Source organism: Octopus bimaculoides, chromosome 9, assembly GCF_001194135.2.
Source record: "Octopus bimaculoides isolate UCB-OBI-ISO-001 chromosome 9, ASM119413v2, whole genome shotgun sequence".
NCBI lineage: Eukaryota > Metazoa > Mollusca > Cephalopoda > Octopoda > Octopodidae > Octopus > Octopus bimaculoides.
In genome coordinates, this window is record NC_068989.1 from 41,818,778 (window position 1) to 41,835,991 (window position 17,214).

A 17,214-nucleotide genomic window follows, 5' to 3' on the forward strand; every position below is an offset into this window, starting at 1 on the left:
ATGAGAGGAGAGCAATATAACTGGTTTTACAGAAAATAACACAAACACACACATATACAAAATACTTTTTTCCCTACCACCAACCAAACTGACTTCTTGAGAAGCATGGAATGTTTGGCTAAAGACATTAAGCCACTGAACAATGGACAATATCATCTGCTTGTCTGTTTAACTCTTCAGCATTTAAATCAGTTATACCTGGCCAAAATTTTCTACTTGTTTTATATTCAAACCAGCCAGATCTGGCCTTTCATACCTACCCTACATTTAAAAAAATAAGACAATTACTTCATCAAAATCTTGAAGCTACGTGATGATGCATGACTGATTTGAAACTGTGTAAATAAATAAGCATTCCACATGACAAAATAATCTGAATGCTAAAGAGGTTAATGTCTGTTTTCTATGCTAGCATGGCTGAGAAAGGAGAAAATAGAGGCTGGATTATTTTCATTAGATGCTCTTTGTGTTGCCAAACATTGACAGTTTTTCAAGTAAGGCAAATGTGTTTCCAGAGGAATTAGAAAGCACAATGCTAGCAGATGCAATTGTTGACAGAAATGCCAACAATCATCACCAGCTGCTTTCTAACCACTAATAGTGATGTCACCATCCTTAGCTGTAGTTCAGTGTCATCATCATCATTATCATTATTTGATATCTGTTTCCCATGCTAGCATAGGTTGGATGGTTTGGCAGGGTCTAGCAAACTGCAGATCCACGTTGTGTTCTAATGTTAGCTTTGGTATGGTTTCTACTTTGGTCAGATCATAGTTTAGTCAGAAAAAAATGCAGGAATTTCAGCCCTCAAGAAAACTACTATTCTGTGAAAATCCTACTTAACTCTTTTGGTACTAATGGCACCTGTGATTGCCCAATTCGATGATAAACTTCCTGTTTCAAAGCAAGCTAAATTAAAAACTTCCATCAAAATTTCATGCTGATTTATGTTCTAGTTACCAGCTTTATTTTCAACACAATATTTGTATGTTACTATTTATAGCTAGGTCCTTGTCTTGTGAACTCATGGGTGCTAGTGTCACCTAAAAGTACCTGTGTTGGTACCACATAAAAAGCACCTATATTAGTTCCACATAAGAAGCACTTGTGCTGGTGCCACATAGAAAAGCAACTATTCGAGGCCATGTAAAAAGCTTCCATGCCAGCGCCACATAAAAAAGCACTTATGTTGGTGTCATGTACAAAGCACTTGTGCCAGTGCTACGCATTAGACACCCAGTACACTATGTGAAGTAATTGGCGTTAGGAAGGGCATCTAGCCATAGAGACCATGTCAAAACAAACAATTGGAGCCTGGGCAACACTCTAGATGGCCAGCTCCTGTCAAATCACCCAACCCATTCCAGCATGGAAAATGGACATTAAATGATGATGGTGGTGGTGTATTTCAAGATCCACTATTCTAGAAAAGAATTATTTCACGTTCTCTCAAAAGCTTATAAATTCTTATGGTGTCAACAATATACAATTCTCACTAGTAATAATAGAAATTCTAACCCTAATTTGGTCTAGCTCTACAGGAGATGTGGATTTGAGTCCCACAGGCAGCCTTCAATGTTTTCTATCCAGAAGTGTTTTTCAACCCAATATTTACATGTTATTATTTTACCCTTTCGTTACCGTATCTATTTTGAGATGCTCTGTGTTTCTTTCAATTACTTTAAATATAACAAAGAATTTAGTAAAATAACTTAGTTATCATCCAGCTAGTGTTAGGAACATAAATTGCGACTAAGGTTTGGTGGAAAATCTTAATTCAAAACTTATGAAAACAAGACATTTGTACTCAGAGCCAGAGATGGTTTCAGCTGGGTTGGTAACAAAAGGGTTAAAGCAGCGATCTTTTGTTTTGATTACATTTTACGTCATTTCTAATCCACGTGCGTTTGTTTATGTTTCTGAACAAGATCATCGCTTTCCATAAAAGGGTTTTAGGGTTAGGGTTAGGGAATTCCATCCCTAACCCTAAAATCCTTTTACGGAAACATAAATAAACGCACGTGGATTAGAAATGACGTAAAATGTAATCAAAACGAAAGATAGCCGGTTAAAGCTTTATCTGTTTCAAAAAAGGCAGGTTATTTCAACAAGAATAGGGTAATGAAAGAGTTAAATAATTTATGATTGATTGAATTTCTCATCTGATCAGTTATTCAGCCAGCAGAGCAACCTCATTAACACCACGAATATGTGTGTGTGCATGCTAATTAATTCTTGAGTAAATTATAATCCCATTACATGATATGACTCCCCTGTCTCTCTCTCTGACAAACTTTCCTGGGTGGATCAGTGAGGATTTATACTCAAGTTAATCCATGCCTGCCATAGTTACAATTTCACTCTGCCTTCCATCTGTCTTAAGATTGAAGATTAAACATCATCACCATCATCACCATTACCCCTCCTCCTCCTCCTCCTCCTCTCCCATCTGAGTATGCTATCATCGTTAGTTAGGTTTATGTTCTTCCTTGGAAATGCAGCTGCCTGTCTCAACATTCACATAAGATGCCAACCCTGAGGCAATAGGCTCTCATTATCTAAAGTGTAACATTACATAGCTCTTAAACACACACACATATTTATATACATATTAACATATCCCTTACACATGCATACACACACACACACACACACACACACATCTGGGCCTTCTCCTCACCATCAAAACTTCCTCCGTCTAACATCATTACCTAATGTCATAAAGTGGATTATTACTGGGTCAGGGTGTGGCTTAGTTATTAATCCACAACCACCACCAACACCGCCACATCCACCACTGCTACCACTACCTCTATCACTAACACTACAGAAACCACACTTACTAGCAACAAATACTACCACACTATAAATTCTTTTCTAGCAGAGAAACTGTATGATAGGAGAAAGAGTTGCAATTGATGACAGGTAATGAGAGGTAGAACGAAAAGAGAGACAGATAGACAAAGACAGGGAAAGGGAGAGGGAGAGGGGAGGAATGAAAGGGAGATGAAAAGGGACAGTGGGGCCATCTTGTGGCAAATGCAGCAATTAAGGTCCAAGAACACTAACAAATTTTTAATTAATATACAATGTAGTAGTAATTATAATCATAATTCACTAATAACATTCTACCACTATCACACATACATATGAGGGGTTACCCAAAAGTAAGTTGAAACGTTCTGTGGGACAAGCCCATTGTAGTTCAGGCTTCTGCCACTAGAAGTCACTTGATGTAACCCTCAGGTATTAGTATGCCAACCGGCGTCGCCAAGAAAAGTCGTACTGCCATGTGGTGTGTCTTTGTTTGCAGTGCTTTTCTCCCGTTTGTTGAGTTTTGCGATGGCTTAAACAAAGGAATAGCATGCTCCTGTGAAATTCTGTTTTCTGCTGGAGAAAACAGCAGCTGAAACAGTTGTCATGCTTCTAACAGCTTACAAGGATGTTGCCATAAACAAAACACAAGTTTATGAGTGGTTTTCATGCTTTAGGAATGGTCATGTGTTGCTTGAAGACCAACCTCCCAAATGAATGAAAACATGAAAATTCAAGAATTGATTTAGGACAACCATCACCAAACAATTGACGAATGTTGTTGATATGACTGGTGTGAGAGGGGAGGGGGATTGGAGGAGGTAACTTTGGCTCAACAGATGAACAGTTAGAGTGTGACAGAGTGACAGAAACATATGTATAGAGTGTGTGTGTGTGAATGTGTGTAAAGTTCTTAGCTGTTGTTGTTTAGCACAGAGTCATCATGATCCAACAGACCCATGATGAAAGACATTCCAGTCATGACCATCCTGCCTTTTCTAAAGTGCAGAGAAACCTTGGAACCCAGATTTAGCAATGTATCCTTTTCTAAGGTAGTAAAGTGTGATTTGAAATTTGAGGGTATTTGGCTGCTATTACTAGCATGTCAACCAACAATACATAAGCTCTCTCATTGGCTCAACAAGTTCATAATGAGTCAATGAGATCTTAAGAGCTGAGCTGCAGAAATCCTGCCATAAAGGGAAGTAACTCATCTAAAGACCTACAACCACTTGTTGCTCTTTGATCTCGGGAACTTCAGTTAAGATATTGGACCAAACCATACTCTTAAAAGATCAGTGACAGTTCCAGCTAGCTCCCAGAATTCTTCCTATATGCGCATGCAGATGCTGTAACAATTAACCTACTTTTGAGTTGGCAATCAGCTGGTTTGTTATAAAACGGTTTGGCACCTTGCCTTAGTTACCAGGAATTCTATGTGTGTGTGTGTGTGTGTGTGTGTGTGTGTGTGTGTGTGTGTGTGTGTGTGTAGGGGCACTTTCATTGGCTACATAAAACACAGGAAGGTATATACCAACCTGAAAATATAGATACGGTAATGGTAGCTGTGGTTGCATTTGTAGTCAAAGTACTACTGTTGTTGTGGTGGAGGTTGTAATAGTGATAATAGTGGTGATGGTAACTGTAACAGTAGTGGTAAGGGTTGTTGTGGTATTGTTGGTGGTAGTAGTTGTATAATGGATAAGGCACTTTCTGGTGCAATAATATTAATGGTAGTAGTAGTGGTGGTGACGATAATTGTGATGGCTGTGGTGGTGGTAGTTATAATAGTGATGATAGTTGTAATGGCTGTAGTAGTAGTAGTGGTGGTGGTGATAGTTGTAATGACAGAAGCAGTAGTGGTGGTGGTAGTTGTAGTGATGATAGTTGTAATGGCAGTAGTGGTGGTGGTGGTTGCTATGGCAGTATAGGAAGGTGATGTCATGTAAAGTTAACACTGACAAAGTTAGAACTGGGGAAGACAAAGAGAATTACACTTGATTATTATAAAAAGTACTTTACACCCAACACAACCACCGCCACCACGATTGCACTAATCAACCCCCCCCCCACACACACACACACACCAACACCACCACCATTATCCTCATCACCATCACTACTATACACCTCACCACCAACACCACCACCACTAACATGCCCGATTATAAAACATTACTTCATCTGACAACAACAAAACCCACCATCAAAGAGATGACTGACCGATTTTGAAATCCAGTACAGCTGGGTGTGAACTGAAGCAAATAAACAGAAGACAGACAAGAAGCTGCACACACACATGTACGATCTAAAATTACCAGCAATAACAACAACAGCAACACCTGCCAAAGATAATTCTGCTATGCATATTTTATGTTGCATAACTGTGTCTGACCTCACAAATAGAGTAAAGAGGTGAGGTGCATAGGGGAATGAGAGAGAGAGAGAGAGAGGATGATGGAATAGCAAATCATCATCATTTAACATCTGCTTTCCATGCTGGCATGGGTTAGACAGTTTGACCAGAGCTGGTAAGCTAGAGAGACACACCAGGCTCCAGTCGTCTGTTTTGGCTTGGTTTCTACAGCTTGGTTTCTAACACCAACCACTCTACAGAGTGTACCGGGTGTCTTTTGTGCGTCACTGGCACGGATGCTATTTATGTGTCGCTGGCTCGGCTGCCTTTCACATGTCACTTCACTGGCTACGACCACAATTTAACTTAGCATAGCGTGACGTGTCTTCCCAAACACTCCTTTCTACTATAGCCACAAGGCCTGAAATTTTAGGGGATGGGAACAGTCAATTACATCAACCCCAGTATTCAACTAGTATTTGTTTCATCAACCCCAAAAAGATAAAAGTGAAAAACAAAGTGGACCTCAGTGGAGTTTTAACTGAAAACATATAAATACCACTAAACATTTTGTTAGGCATGCTAACAAATTCTGCCAGCTTGCCCTCTAATAATCATAGTAATTGTTCCAAATTTTAGCACAAGGCTAGCAATTTTTTAAGGGATCAGGCCAGTCGATTAAATTGGCCCCAGCATTTGACTGGTACTTTATTTTATTCCCCTCAAAAGGATGAAAGACAAAGTTGACCTTGGCAGGATTTGAACTTGGAATATAAAACCTAATGATTGACAGCTGAGAGAGGTGCTGCCTTCTAGTGTGCTAATCAAAAGGTGTAGAAGGGTGGCAAGACTGGTGAAGCTGAATGGGCTTACATTGAGTATGCTTTTCTAAGTTGGAGGAAGATGGTACTGCCAATGTCTTGGAGACAACACAGTAACCCGGGGCTTTTTGTGTGGGGTTTTCTCCTGAATTACTCCAATGTAAATCTCACATGTTTATGTATGGCATTTCCTTCTTTAATGTTGTCCTCAATATCTTGAGCCCTTGTGGCCAATAAAAACAAAATCATCATATTCATCAGTATCATTATTATTATTACTATTATTAAGGTGGTGATCTGGCAAAATCATTGGCCAGCCAGGCAAAATCATTGGCCAGCCAGGCAAAATGCTTAGCAACATTTTGTCTGAGTTCAAATTCTGCCGAGACTGACTTTGCCTTTCATCTTTTCAGGGTCAATATAATATGTACCAGTTGAGCACTGAGGTAGATGTAAGTGATTTATCCACTCCTTGAAACTGCTGGCTTTGTGCCAGAATTTGAAGTCAATATCTAGGCAGTGACCCAGCAGAATCATTAACATGTCAGACAAAATGCTCAGCAACTTTTCTTCCAGCTTTTAAAGTTCTGAGTTCAAATGTTGCCAATGGCAACTTAGCCTTTCATTCTTTTGAGGTTGATTAAATAAATACCAATAAAATACTGGGGTCAATGGCATCAACTTACCCCTTCTCCACAAAATTGCTGCCCTTTACCAAAATTTGAAATCATCATTTCTGGTTTAGACATAAGGTAAGCAATTTTGGGGAAAGGGTTAGTCAATTAAATGACCTCCCATATTTGAGTACTTCAGTTTATTAATCCACCCCACTTTCAAAAAAACCCCAAAAATATAAAAGTCAATGTAAAGATTCACAAAAAATAATGCTGCAAAGTATTTTTTGGATGTTCTAATGATGACAATAATTTATAGCGTAAAAGCCATAAATTTTAGGAGAGAGAGTACAGTTAATCTCATTAACTCATAACTCTTTAACTGGACTACAAGCTAGAGATAGCTTCCATTTAACAGAATGTCAGTGTTTTGCTTAGAAGTACTAGATGAAAAGGAGAGAAAAGAAAAATGTAATTATTGAAAAATGCAGCAATGGGGAGGAAATATCAGAATTGAACTAATTTTCTTGATATGAAGGAGGTAGAAATCAGAACTTACCTAAATTTCTTGATGTTCATATCACGATTGAAAAACCGAATGCAGTGACAGAGCCCATGTTTGCGTAGAACCTCTAGCAATGCTAGATGATCTTTTGATCTGCGATAATTCGAAGAACTTTCAACTTTAGCTGGAGAGCTTGAATGCCGAACAAATGGTCGGAGATTGAAGCTGGCATTGTAACTACCTGTGCTGCTTCCACGAAGAATTGAGGTACTACAGTTCTCAAAACCAGCTCTCATTTCATGACCTCGAACTGATAATGTTGAGTCCGAAAGCTGCAATTCTCGGACCTTCTCACATGGTCGCTTGTGTAGGGAGGTCTGACTGTTAAGTGATGTCTCCGAAGAACACATAGGCTGAAAATGCAATGAAGCACTTCTGATTCGCTCCTGGTTATCAAGTGACAAGAGGCTGGCATTAGAACCAAATAAACCCATTCCTGGGATTTTCAATGAAGAAGAAGGCAATTGAGAAGATGTCAAGTTTGAAGTTGTTGTTATTAAGTCTTCTTCATACTCATCGAAAGCTTGTTCTTGGATAAGGCGTCGCTTGAGGCGGCTGTTTTTTGTGGGTAACTCAGGGCTACAAAAACTCAAATCAGGTGAGCCAGTCCCATCTGAATCAATATTGCTGTATGATGAAAGTCCGGGAGAAAGCTGTGACTGGTCTTTATCCCTTAAACTGCTGCTGGTTTCAGGTGATTTACCCAAGAGACTTGTGGTTTCAGAAGTAACACTTAATAGTGAAGGGGTTGTAGATAAAGAGGAAATGTTGTCACTTTTATCCTCATTGTCTTCTTCTTGAGTCACCATGTCTGTACAACTAATATTACTAGTTGTTACTTCTGTAACAGTAGATGGTGTACTTCCAATTGATACAGCGACATTGGCAGTTGTCTTTACACTTGCTGACATAGTAACAGCAGTTGTCGTTATGCTCGATGTAGCAGCAACAGTTGTCTTCATGCTTGACGTTACCACAGTAGTGGTCTTCATGCTAGGTGTAGCAGCAACAGATGTAACATTGGCAGTTGTCTTGACATTTGGTGTAACAGTAACATTTGTCTTTACACTCGTCACTTCAGTGACTGAAGGTTTTGGTGCCGGGGTCGGGGCTTCAGTCTTTGGCAAGTGGAAATTACAAGAAACGACACCCATTTTCCGCTCCCTGGAACAATCCTTCTTGCCATCTGAAGAACTGCCACGACCAGCCCGTTTGGCAGTTGTACTCGGTGAGGATTTTGATGAAGCTCCACCTTTCTTTGAGGATGGTGATGAACCATGTTTCTGAGTTGTGCCACTGCTTCCTTGACTTGCAGACTGGCTGGTGCCACTTTTTGATGAACTACTGCGACCACTTGTTTCTAATTTTCCACTAACACCACTACTACTGCCACTGCAATTACTTGCAGCCAGACTAGATTTTTCTGATTCTTGCGAACCAAAGGTCGACGAAGCAGATGAATTAATGTCTGGCGGCACCGGTTCCTTAATGTGGGCCTTTTTCTCTGTTTTCCCGCCATCTTCATGCTTCTTCCTTGTTACTTTATTCTTGGTAGTTTCAACTTTTGAATTTTGGCCACCATCACTCGATGTTTTGCTGGCTTTAGTGGTGACGCTACCACTTTTTTGGCTTCCTTTACGCTTCTGAGTAAAGACATCTTGTTCAATAGCTTGATGTTCTACATGATCTCTCTGACGTGTAAGTTTCCGACGAGATCCTTCCTGGTTATATTTTGATGAGGTAGACTTTCGAGAAGATGCCATTCTTCTTCGCTCCTGAAAAAAAACAAAAAGAGAAAAAAAGTGATATGAGTAAGAGAAAATATCCCAGAGACTGAAAGCATTCATGTTAAAAAACACCTTGTGTTTATTGTTTAAAATCTATCAGTATTCAATATATTTGAAAGATTGAAGGCAGCGAGCTGACAAAATCATTATCATGCCAGGCAAAATGCTTAGCAACATTTCAATCATTTTTATGTTCCAAGTTCAAACTCTGCCAAAGTCCTTGGGACTGATGTAACCAACTTACCCCCTCCCCTGAAATTACTGGCCTTGGGCCAAAATTTCAAACCAACATATCTGAAAAATTGGTATGTAACTACCAAGATCTGCACCCACAGTTGGCTTCACCTGGGCTTGTGCCTTTCATCCTTACAGGGTTGATAAAAAAAAAAAAAAGTACCAGTTGAACATTGAGGTCAATGTAAACGACTTACCCCACTCTCCAGAAATTACTGGCATTTGGCCAAAATTTCAAACCAATATATCTGAAAGATTGGTATATAACTAATCAATAAGAAAGAATAAAGTGAACTTGCTGTAGTGAATGAAAAATCTAACATTTCAGACACAGTCCTTCTGTGGGAAAAAGTTGAAAGGAGAGAAAGGAGAGAAACTAATGTGGATATAGAACTCTGCTGTCTCTGATTAATATTTTTCCTTTTAACATTTCTCCATAGAAGGATTTAGTCTGGAATGTTGGATTTTCCACTCCCCATAGCAAGTTTACTACAATTTTTTTAATTTTACTATGTATTTAAGTGTGTGTGTGTGTGTTTGATGTTGTATGTCTTTGCATTTATATGGCTGGGCAGCAATGACTTGTAGTCGCTTATATTTCACAGCTTGGTAGATAAAATAACTCATTTAGGAACAAGGAAGAATTTTGGTGAAAGTAAGAGAATCTAGCCATAGAATACCTCAAGAACTAGCATCCAATCCACAAACACACATAAGTGAGAGAGAGAGAGAGAGAGAGAAATAAAAACTTCTGTGTGTGTATGTATGTTTATGTTTGCACTCTGCTAATGTCGCTTACTAGGATTGCTATTGTTGTGGTCACTTCTGTCAACAGGTCATCTGTTTACTTTGCGCCTTCAAAGGCACCCTTATTTGAAAAGCATGTAAGGGTTAGTAATAAGAAGGGAATCCAGCTGTATAACAATACTTCAGTAATATACAAATCAAACCCACAATGACATGGAAAAACAGCAATAAAAACAAATGCATATAAGTATGTGTATATATATATATATATATATATATATATATACTGGAGTAAGCACATAAATGTGCAACAAGGTGGAAAAAAGAGTACTCAAATACCAGAGGTAGTGTAATATGCTTTATTTAAAAGCAAGCTGCTTTTAAATAAAGTATATATATATATATATTGATATATATATATATATATATATATATATATATAAAACTTTCATCTTTTACTTGTTGCAGCCATTAGACTGTAGCCATGCTGGGGCACCACATTGAAGGATTTTAGTTGAATAAATTGACCTCAGTACCTCTTTTCTTTAAAGCCCCGTACATATTCTATTGGTTTCTTTTACTGAGAGAGGGTTACGAGGATCAACACTGGTTGTCAAGCAGTGATGGAGAACACACACATATGTATATATATACACAACAGTTTCCATTTTCCAAATCCACTCATAAGGCTTTGCTTGGTCTGAAGCTATAGTAAAAGACACTTGCCCAATGTGCCACGCAGTGGGACTGAACCCGAAACCATGAGGCTGGGAAGTAAACTTCTTACCACACAGCCACACCCGAGCAATAAGGATAAACACAGGTTTATATAATAGTTCCTACATGCGCTTCAACAATATGGTTGCTTGGAGCCCTTGCAATACACATACACACATTAATACATTTACACATACAAACGATCGGAGCCCCTACAATGTGTGTTCATGAGCGTATATATATATATATATATATATATATATATCCGTAACTTAGCAGTTCAGCAAAAAGAGACCACTAGAATAAGTACCAGGCTTTAAAAAAAAATTAGTACTGGGGTTTACACATTTGACTAAAAACACTTTTAAGGCAGTGCCCCAGCATGGCCGCAGTCAAATGACAAAGAAATAAGTTAAAAGATATATACATATTCTTTTATTTGTTTCAGTCATTTGACTGTTGCCATGCTGGAGCACCGCTTTGAAGGGTTTGTTTTTTAGTCAAAGAAATCAACTCCAAGAATTACTCTTTATAAGCCTAATACTTATTCTATTGGTCACTTTTGCCAAACCGCTAAGTTAAGTTACGGGGATGTAAACATATCAACAGCAGTTGTCAAGTGATGGTGTGTGTGTGGGGGGGGGGGTACAGACACAAAGGCACACACACAAATATATATACATATGTATATACACGATGGGCTTCTTCCAGTTTCCATCTACTGAATCCACTCACAAGGCTTTGGTCGGCCCAAGGCTGTAGTAGACGACACTTGCCCAAAGTGCCATGCAGTGGGACTGAACCGGGAACCATGTGGTTGGGAAGTAAGCTTCTTATCAAAACAGCCACGCCTGCGCCTATATATTTTGAGAGACAGACAGACAGACAGAGAAGCAAGGGGGTTGAGATGTAGAGGAAGACAATATGCAGATGAGATCAAATTCATAATATCAAGAAGGGGAACACACACGCACGCACGCACGCACGCACGCACGCACGCACGCACACACACACACACACACACACTATAATTAATACAAAAACATGTAAAATACCGAGAGACAGAGAGTGAAAGAGAGAAATCATATGAAATACTTAGGTAATTCCATTGCCAAGAGGGCTACTGTCCCTTAAAAAAGTATTTATATCCCTTTATGACTGTAGTCGATAGGATTCCTTAATCGTCATTTATGAAGCTGCCGTTGTTATTGTTGTTGCTTTAGTAAAGCTGTCTGTCACTTCCTCTACCATGATGACGACGACCACCACTGCTACCACCACCACCACTACTACTACTAACACCACCAAGTCAGACCACAGTCAGCTTGCACTGCTCAAAGTAGACTTATGGAAATAGACCATGATGATGATAATAATGATGATGATGATGATGATGATGACGACTATATTTTATAATCAACTGCTTGATAGTGATCCACACACAAATCCAATACATTCGGATTGGCTAAAATCCAATGATTTTTTTTTTTTTTCCTTTTTGCTGTTATTTGATTACGGTCATTGCTGTTGTTGTTGGTGTTAGTAACAGAGAATGAAAGAGGGGGAGGGAGGAGGAAGGTGCAGACAGACACACAGAAAGAGAAGGAGTAGGAAGGGTGAGAGGAGGACTTGACTTACAACGCATGCATCTTCTTAGACAAGCACACGTTCATCATCATTATCATCACATACGTGTTAAAAGCAATTAGAAAAATGACAGAGAAGGAAAATAATATAGCTACACAAATGTATCAATGTGCATAAGAGCAAGTGGGTGTATATATATAGGTGTGTGTGTGTGAATTAGCAAGTATGTGTATGTCTATGTGTAGACATGAAACTTGTTACTTGGATAAGATACATATCTGAATAAATATAGTAAAGTGTTACATAAACCATGTATAGACATGTATACACCCACATCTCTCTCTGTCTGTCTCTCTCTCTGTATAAACACACACACATATATATATATATAAATATATACATACACCTGACTTCATCAGAAGTTAAGGCTTCTCCATATATATACAGGGTGCGATGGTTAAATTGTTACCATTTTATATTTTGAACTTTGCACATGCACACTGTTTTTGATTATGTCGACTACACAGTATAGTAGGGTCAGTTGGGCAAAGTATGTGAGAAAAACAGCACCATGACAAAATTCACTCTGCCAGAAATTTGGAAATGACATGCTGTACTGTTAGGCATTCACGAGTGATAAAAATCAAACATCCAGTCAACAGCATGGTGTTTGGAGTGATCACTAGTGATGACAACATGGAGGCCTACATCAAGTGCCTGGAGGAGGTAGTGCTGCTCTGGGTCAAGAGGGTGGCTGCTGGAAGACCCTATGTCTGACAACAGGACTCAACACCATGCCACACAAGCAGGAAAACCCAGTCATGCCTGTCAGACAATTTCTGCAACCACATCACCTCTAACATCTGGTCACCTAACTCTACAGACTGCAACCCCTTCAATTATTATGTGTGGAGCGTATTTGAGCAAGAGACCAACAAAACTCCTTGTAATACCAAAGAGGAACTGAAGGCAAGGATTATGGCAGCATTCACCAACTTAAACAAGAAGGTCCAGAAGAGTTGCAGGAGATTCCGAAGTCGTCTGGAGGCTGTGGTTGAAGCCAATGGCGATTTTATTGAATAAATTTACACTTTAGTATTTCAAGATATTTTTATGTAATTTTGGTAAATATATTTGTTAAAATGAGATCTCTGTTACTTTCATTTTTGCATAATTAGACAACAATATATTCACTGCACACACACAGGTGGATCAAATGCTCTCATAGCATTAATGCAAGCAGTTGACATCCAAGGTCAATTGAGCTTCTTAATGTAGATGTTGTCTCTCTCCTCTCTATCTCTTCTTCACACCCACCACCTTATAGCCTTGTCTTGCCTCTCCACTACATTCATTAACCACCACCTATGACCTCTCTTCTCTTCCATCCTCATTGACTGCCATGACTCAAGGATTCCAGCATAGCTAATCACTTGCCATGCTACACATACTGCCAGCTGCTTGAACCACCTCAGGCAGTTGTACAAGTCATGTTGGGAAACTGAACAGGATTACCACATTGGTGTGCTATTTATAGAACAGTGAATGTTCCCTTGTCTTTTGGTAATGATTATTTTTTGAGAATATCTATCTAACACAAACATATAATGTACTGTCCTGGTATTGGTGGAATCAATAAAAGAAAATACTTCATCCAGTAAGAGACAAATATCATTTCATATACACAGGATTGACTGTGAGCTACTTATAGTTTCATGCTCTGATTGCATGATAGCACATGAAACACTATACAAACTCATTCAACAATTAAATTATTAGAGCATGAAACTTACAGTAATTCACATTTAATCTTGTATATGTGTGTGCATATATATATATATATATATATATATATATATACATACACACACACATTTTTTGACTGATTAGTACTTCATTGGTGTTCCAGTTGATCTGATCAATGGAACAGCCTGCTCGTGAAATTAACACACAAATGGTTGACCCCTCCACAGACATACATGCCTTAAATATAAGTCTCAGAGATGTTCGTTATGACACAGAATATGACAAGGCCAGCCCTTTGAATTACAGGTACAACTCATTTTTGCCAGCTGAGTGGACAGGAGCAATGTGAAACAAAGCATCTTGCTCAAGGAGACAATGTACCACCCAAAATTGAACCCATAACTTTTCAACCATAAGCCGAACACGTGCCTTCGCATAAACACACTACATGCATGTATGTATACACACACACACTTCTATATATTGTTCATAGTTCTTTATTTTATGTGCTTGTACAGAAGTTACTGTGATAGTGTTTGTACTGTTATCGTAGTACTGGTTGATATTTGTTATGGTGTTGTAGTTGTAATCGTTGTACTTGTAATTGCTGTTGTTCTAAGTGGTGGAGGCGATGGTAGTGGTAATGGTGGCAGACGTTACTTCTCTAGTTTATACTCTTCCCACCCCTCTTATTCTGCTCTCACTCAGTGCTCAATGCAGTTATGTAATGAAGTTATCTCCCCTAATTAGCTGTAATTGCACACTTCATTAGCTGCTGAATTGGGTGAGGTAATTACACTCTATAGAATATCACTTACACAAAAACAACAACAACAAAAATTTACAAATAAGCACAAAACCCATCAAGCAATAACACAAAAGTCATTAATTAAACCTGCTTTAATCAAAATCTATATTAAGTTATTGATGTCAAAGTTGTTATTGTTTACAGTGAGTGAAAAAACTAAAATAAAAAAAAACATGGATTCTATATAAACTTAATACTGACACAATTTTTATTTTTTTAGTATAAACTTCTTAACCAAAAAAATAGAATATAGATGCCACACCAATATCAGCATTTTACCCCCAGGTTGTCTTGAATAAAACAAATTTCATAGACACAAATTGAATTCTCTACTTTATCTAATACAGTATTGGGTTGGCTAGGTCTATCACATATTACATCATCACCATCATCCTTATTATTATTATTAGGGCAGCGAGCTGGCAGAACCGTTAGCACACCGGGCAAATTGCTTAGCAGCATTTTGTCTGTTTTTACATTCTGAGTTCAAATTCCGCCGAGGTCAACTTATCCTTTCAGGGTTGTTGAAATAAGTACCAGCTGTATACTGGGGTCAATATAATCAACTGGTCCTCTCCCCCAAAATTTCAGGCCTTGTGCCTTTAGTTGAAAGGATTATTATTATTATTATTATTATTATTATTATTATTGTTAAGGTAGCGAGCTGGCAGAATTGTTAACATGCTGGGAAAATGCTTAGCAGTATTTCAGACGTTTTCACATTCTGAGTTCAAATTCTGCCAAGGTCGACTTTGCCTTTTATTCTTTTGGGGTCGAATGTAATCGACTAGTGCTCTGCCACCAAATTTCAGACTTTGTACCTTTAGTTGAAAAGATTATTATTATTATTATTATTATTAAGGTGGTGAACTGGCAGGATCATTAGCACACTGGGCAAAATGCTTAGCAGTGTTTCATCTGTCTTCAAATTCTGAGATCAAATTCCACCGTGGATGACCTTGCCTTTCATCCTTTCAGGGTCAATAAAATAAGTACCAGTGAGCATTGGTGTCGATGTAATTGACTTATCCCTACCCCCAAAATTGCTGCCCTTGTGGCAAAATTTGAAACCATTATTATTAATTATTGTTATTATTATTATTATTATTGTTATTATTATCATTATTATTATTGTTGTTATTATTATCATCATCATCATATGTTTGACTTTTGCTTTGTATTTGTACAAGTTGACTTCAAGTCTTACCCAGAGAACTGAAGAGACAAGTTAGAAATTCAAGTTGGTGCTATGACTAGAGCTCCATAAATTTGGCTTTGCACAAAGTATAGTTTTAAAATTTGGGATTAGATAAACAGTATTTTACGTAGGATATGGGCAGTTCCCATGAGCACTATTTTTTGAATTTCTGCCATTTTTGGATTTCATGATATCTGAGCTAGGTAGCAATCAGCCCCTTTTGCTATCATTCCCAGGGCACCTATAACAACAGGTATTGTTTTAGTTTTCAGGTTCCACATTTTGCCAATTTCTGTTTCAAGATCTTTATACTTGCTCAGTTTTTGGTAGGTCTTGACAGATAGATTTATTATTATCATAATAATAATAACAATAATAATAATAATAATAACTTTTATTATTATTATTCTGCTAAGGTCAACTTAACCTCTCATCCTTCTAAGGTTAATAAAATGAAGTAACAGTCGAACACTGTGGTTAATCTAATTAACTGTACCACATCCATCAAATTTCTCATCTTGTATTTCTGTTAGAAATAATTAATCTAAAGGGTGGTGGACTAGTTCAAGTATTAGAGTGTTAGATAAAATGCAATGCAGTATTTCATTTGGTTCCTTACGTTCTGAAATCAAATCTTACCAAGGTCAAATTTGCCTTTCATCTTATCAGGGTCACCACCACCACCACCACCACCACCATCTTATCATCCACTTTTCCATACTTGCATCAGTCAGACAGAATGTATTGAAGCAGATTTTCTATGCCGAGATGCCCTTAAGTCCAGACTTGCTTTTACAGAAGAATGGAAATGAATAACCCTGCTTGCATGATGGTGATACTCACTTATAACCCCATCACATGATATTAACACATGGAGACATAAACACATTCACATGCACACACACATGTATATACTGATGCAAGTATGGAAAAGTGGATGATAAGATGATGGTGGTGGTGGTGGTGGTGACCCTGATAAGATGAAAGGCAAATTTGACCTTGGTAAGATTTGATTTCAGAAGGTAAGGAACCAAATGAAATACTGCATTGCATTTTGATACTGTTTATCTAATCCCAAATTTTAAAACAATACTTTGTGCAAAACCAAATTTATGGAGCTCTAGTCATAGCACCAACTTGAATTTCTAACTTGTCTCTTCAGTTCTCTGGGTAAGACTTGAAGTCAACTTGTACAAATACAAAGCAAAAGTCAAACATAT

The 17,214-nt window shown here is 38.1% G+C and overlaps 1 protein-coding gene across 7 annotated transcripts in view; it reads right to left on the minus strand.

The window, feature by feature from the left end:
• Positions 1 to 17,214, minus strand: part of LOC106880501 (microtubule-associated serine/threonine-protein kinase 3) — a 260,570-nt gene that overhangs the window by 202,843 nt on the left and 40,513 nt on the right. For 6 of the 7 annotated variants that reach the window (XM_052970660.1, XM_052970661.1, XM_052970659.1 and 3 more), the window contains exon 2: positions 7,165 to 8,945. In XM_052970660.1, the coding sequence (XP_052826620.1) occupies positions 7,165 to 8,933 (1,769 nt within the window). In that variant the 5' untranslated portion in view covers positions 8,934 to 8,945. Of the gene's footprint in view, positions 1 to 7,164; positions 8,946 to 11,750; positions 11,922 to 17,214 lie in introns of those variants that run through there. The other variant, XM_014930478.2, reaches the window with a different exon arrangement.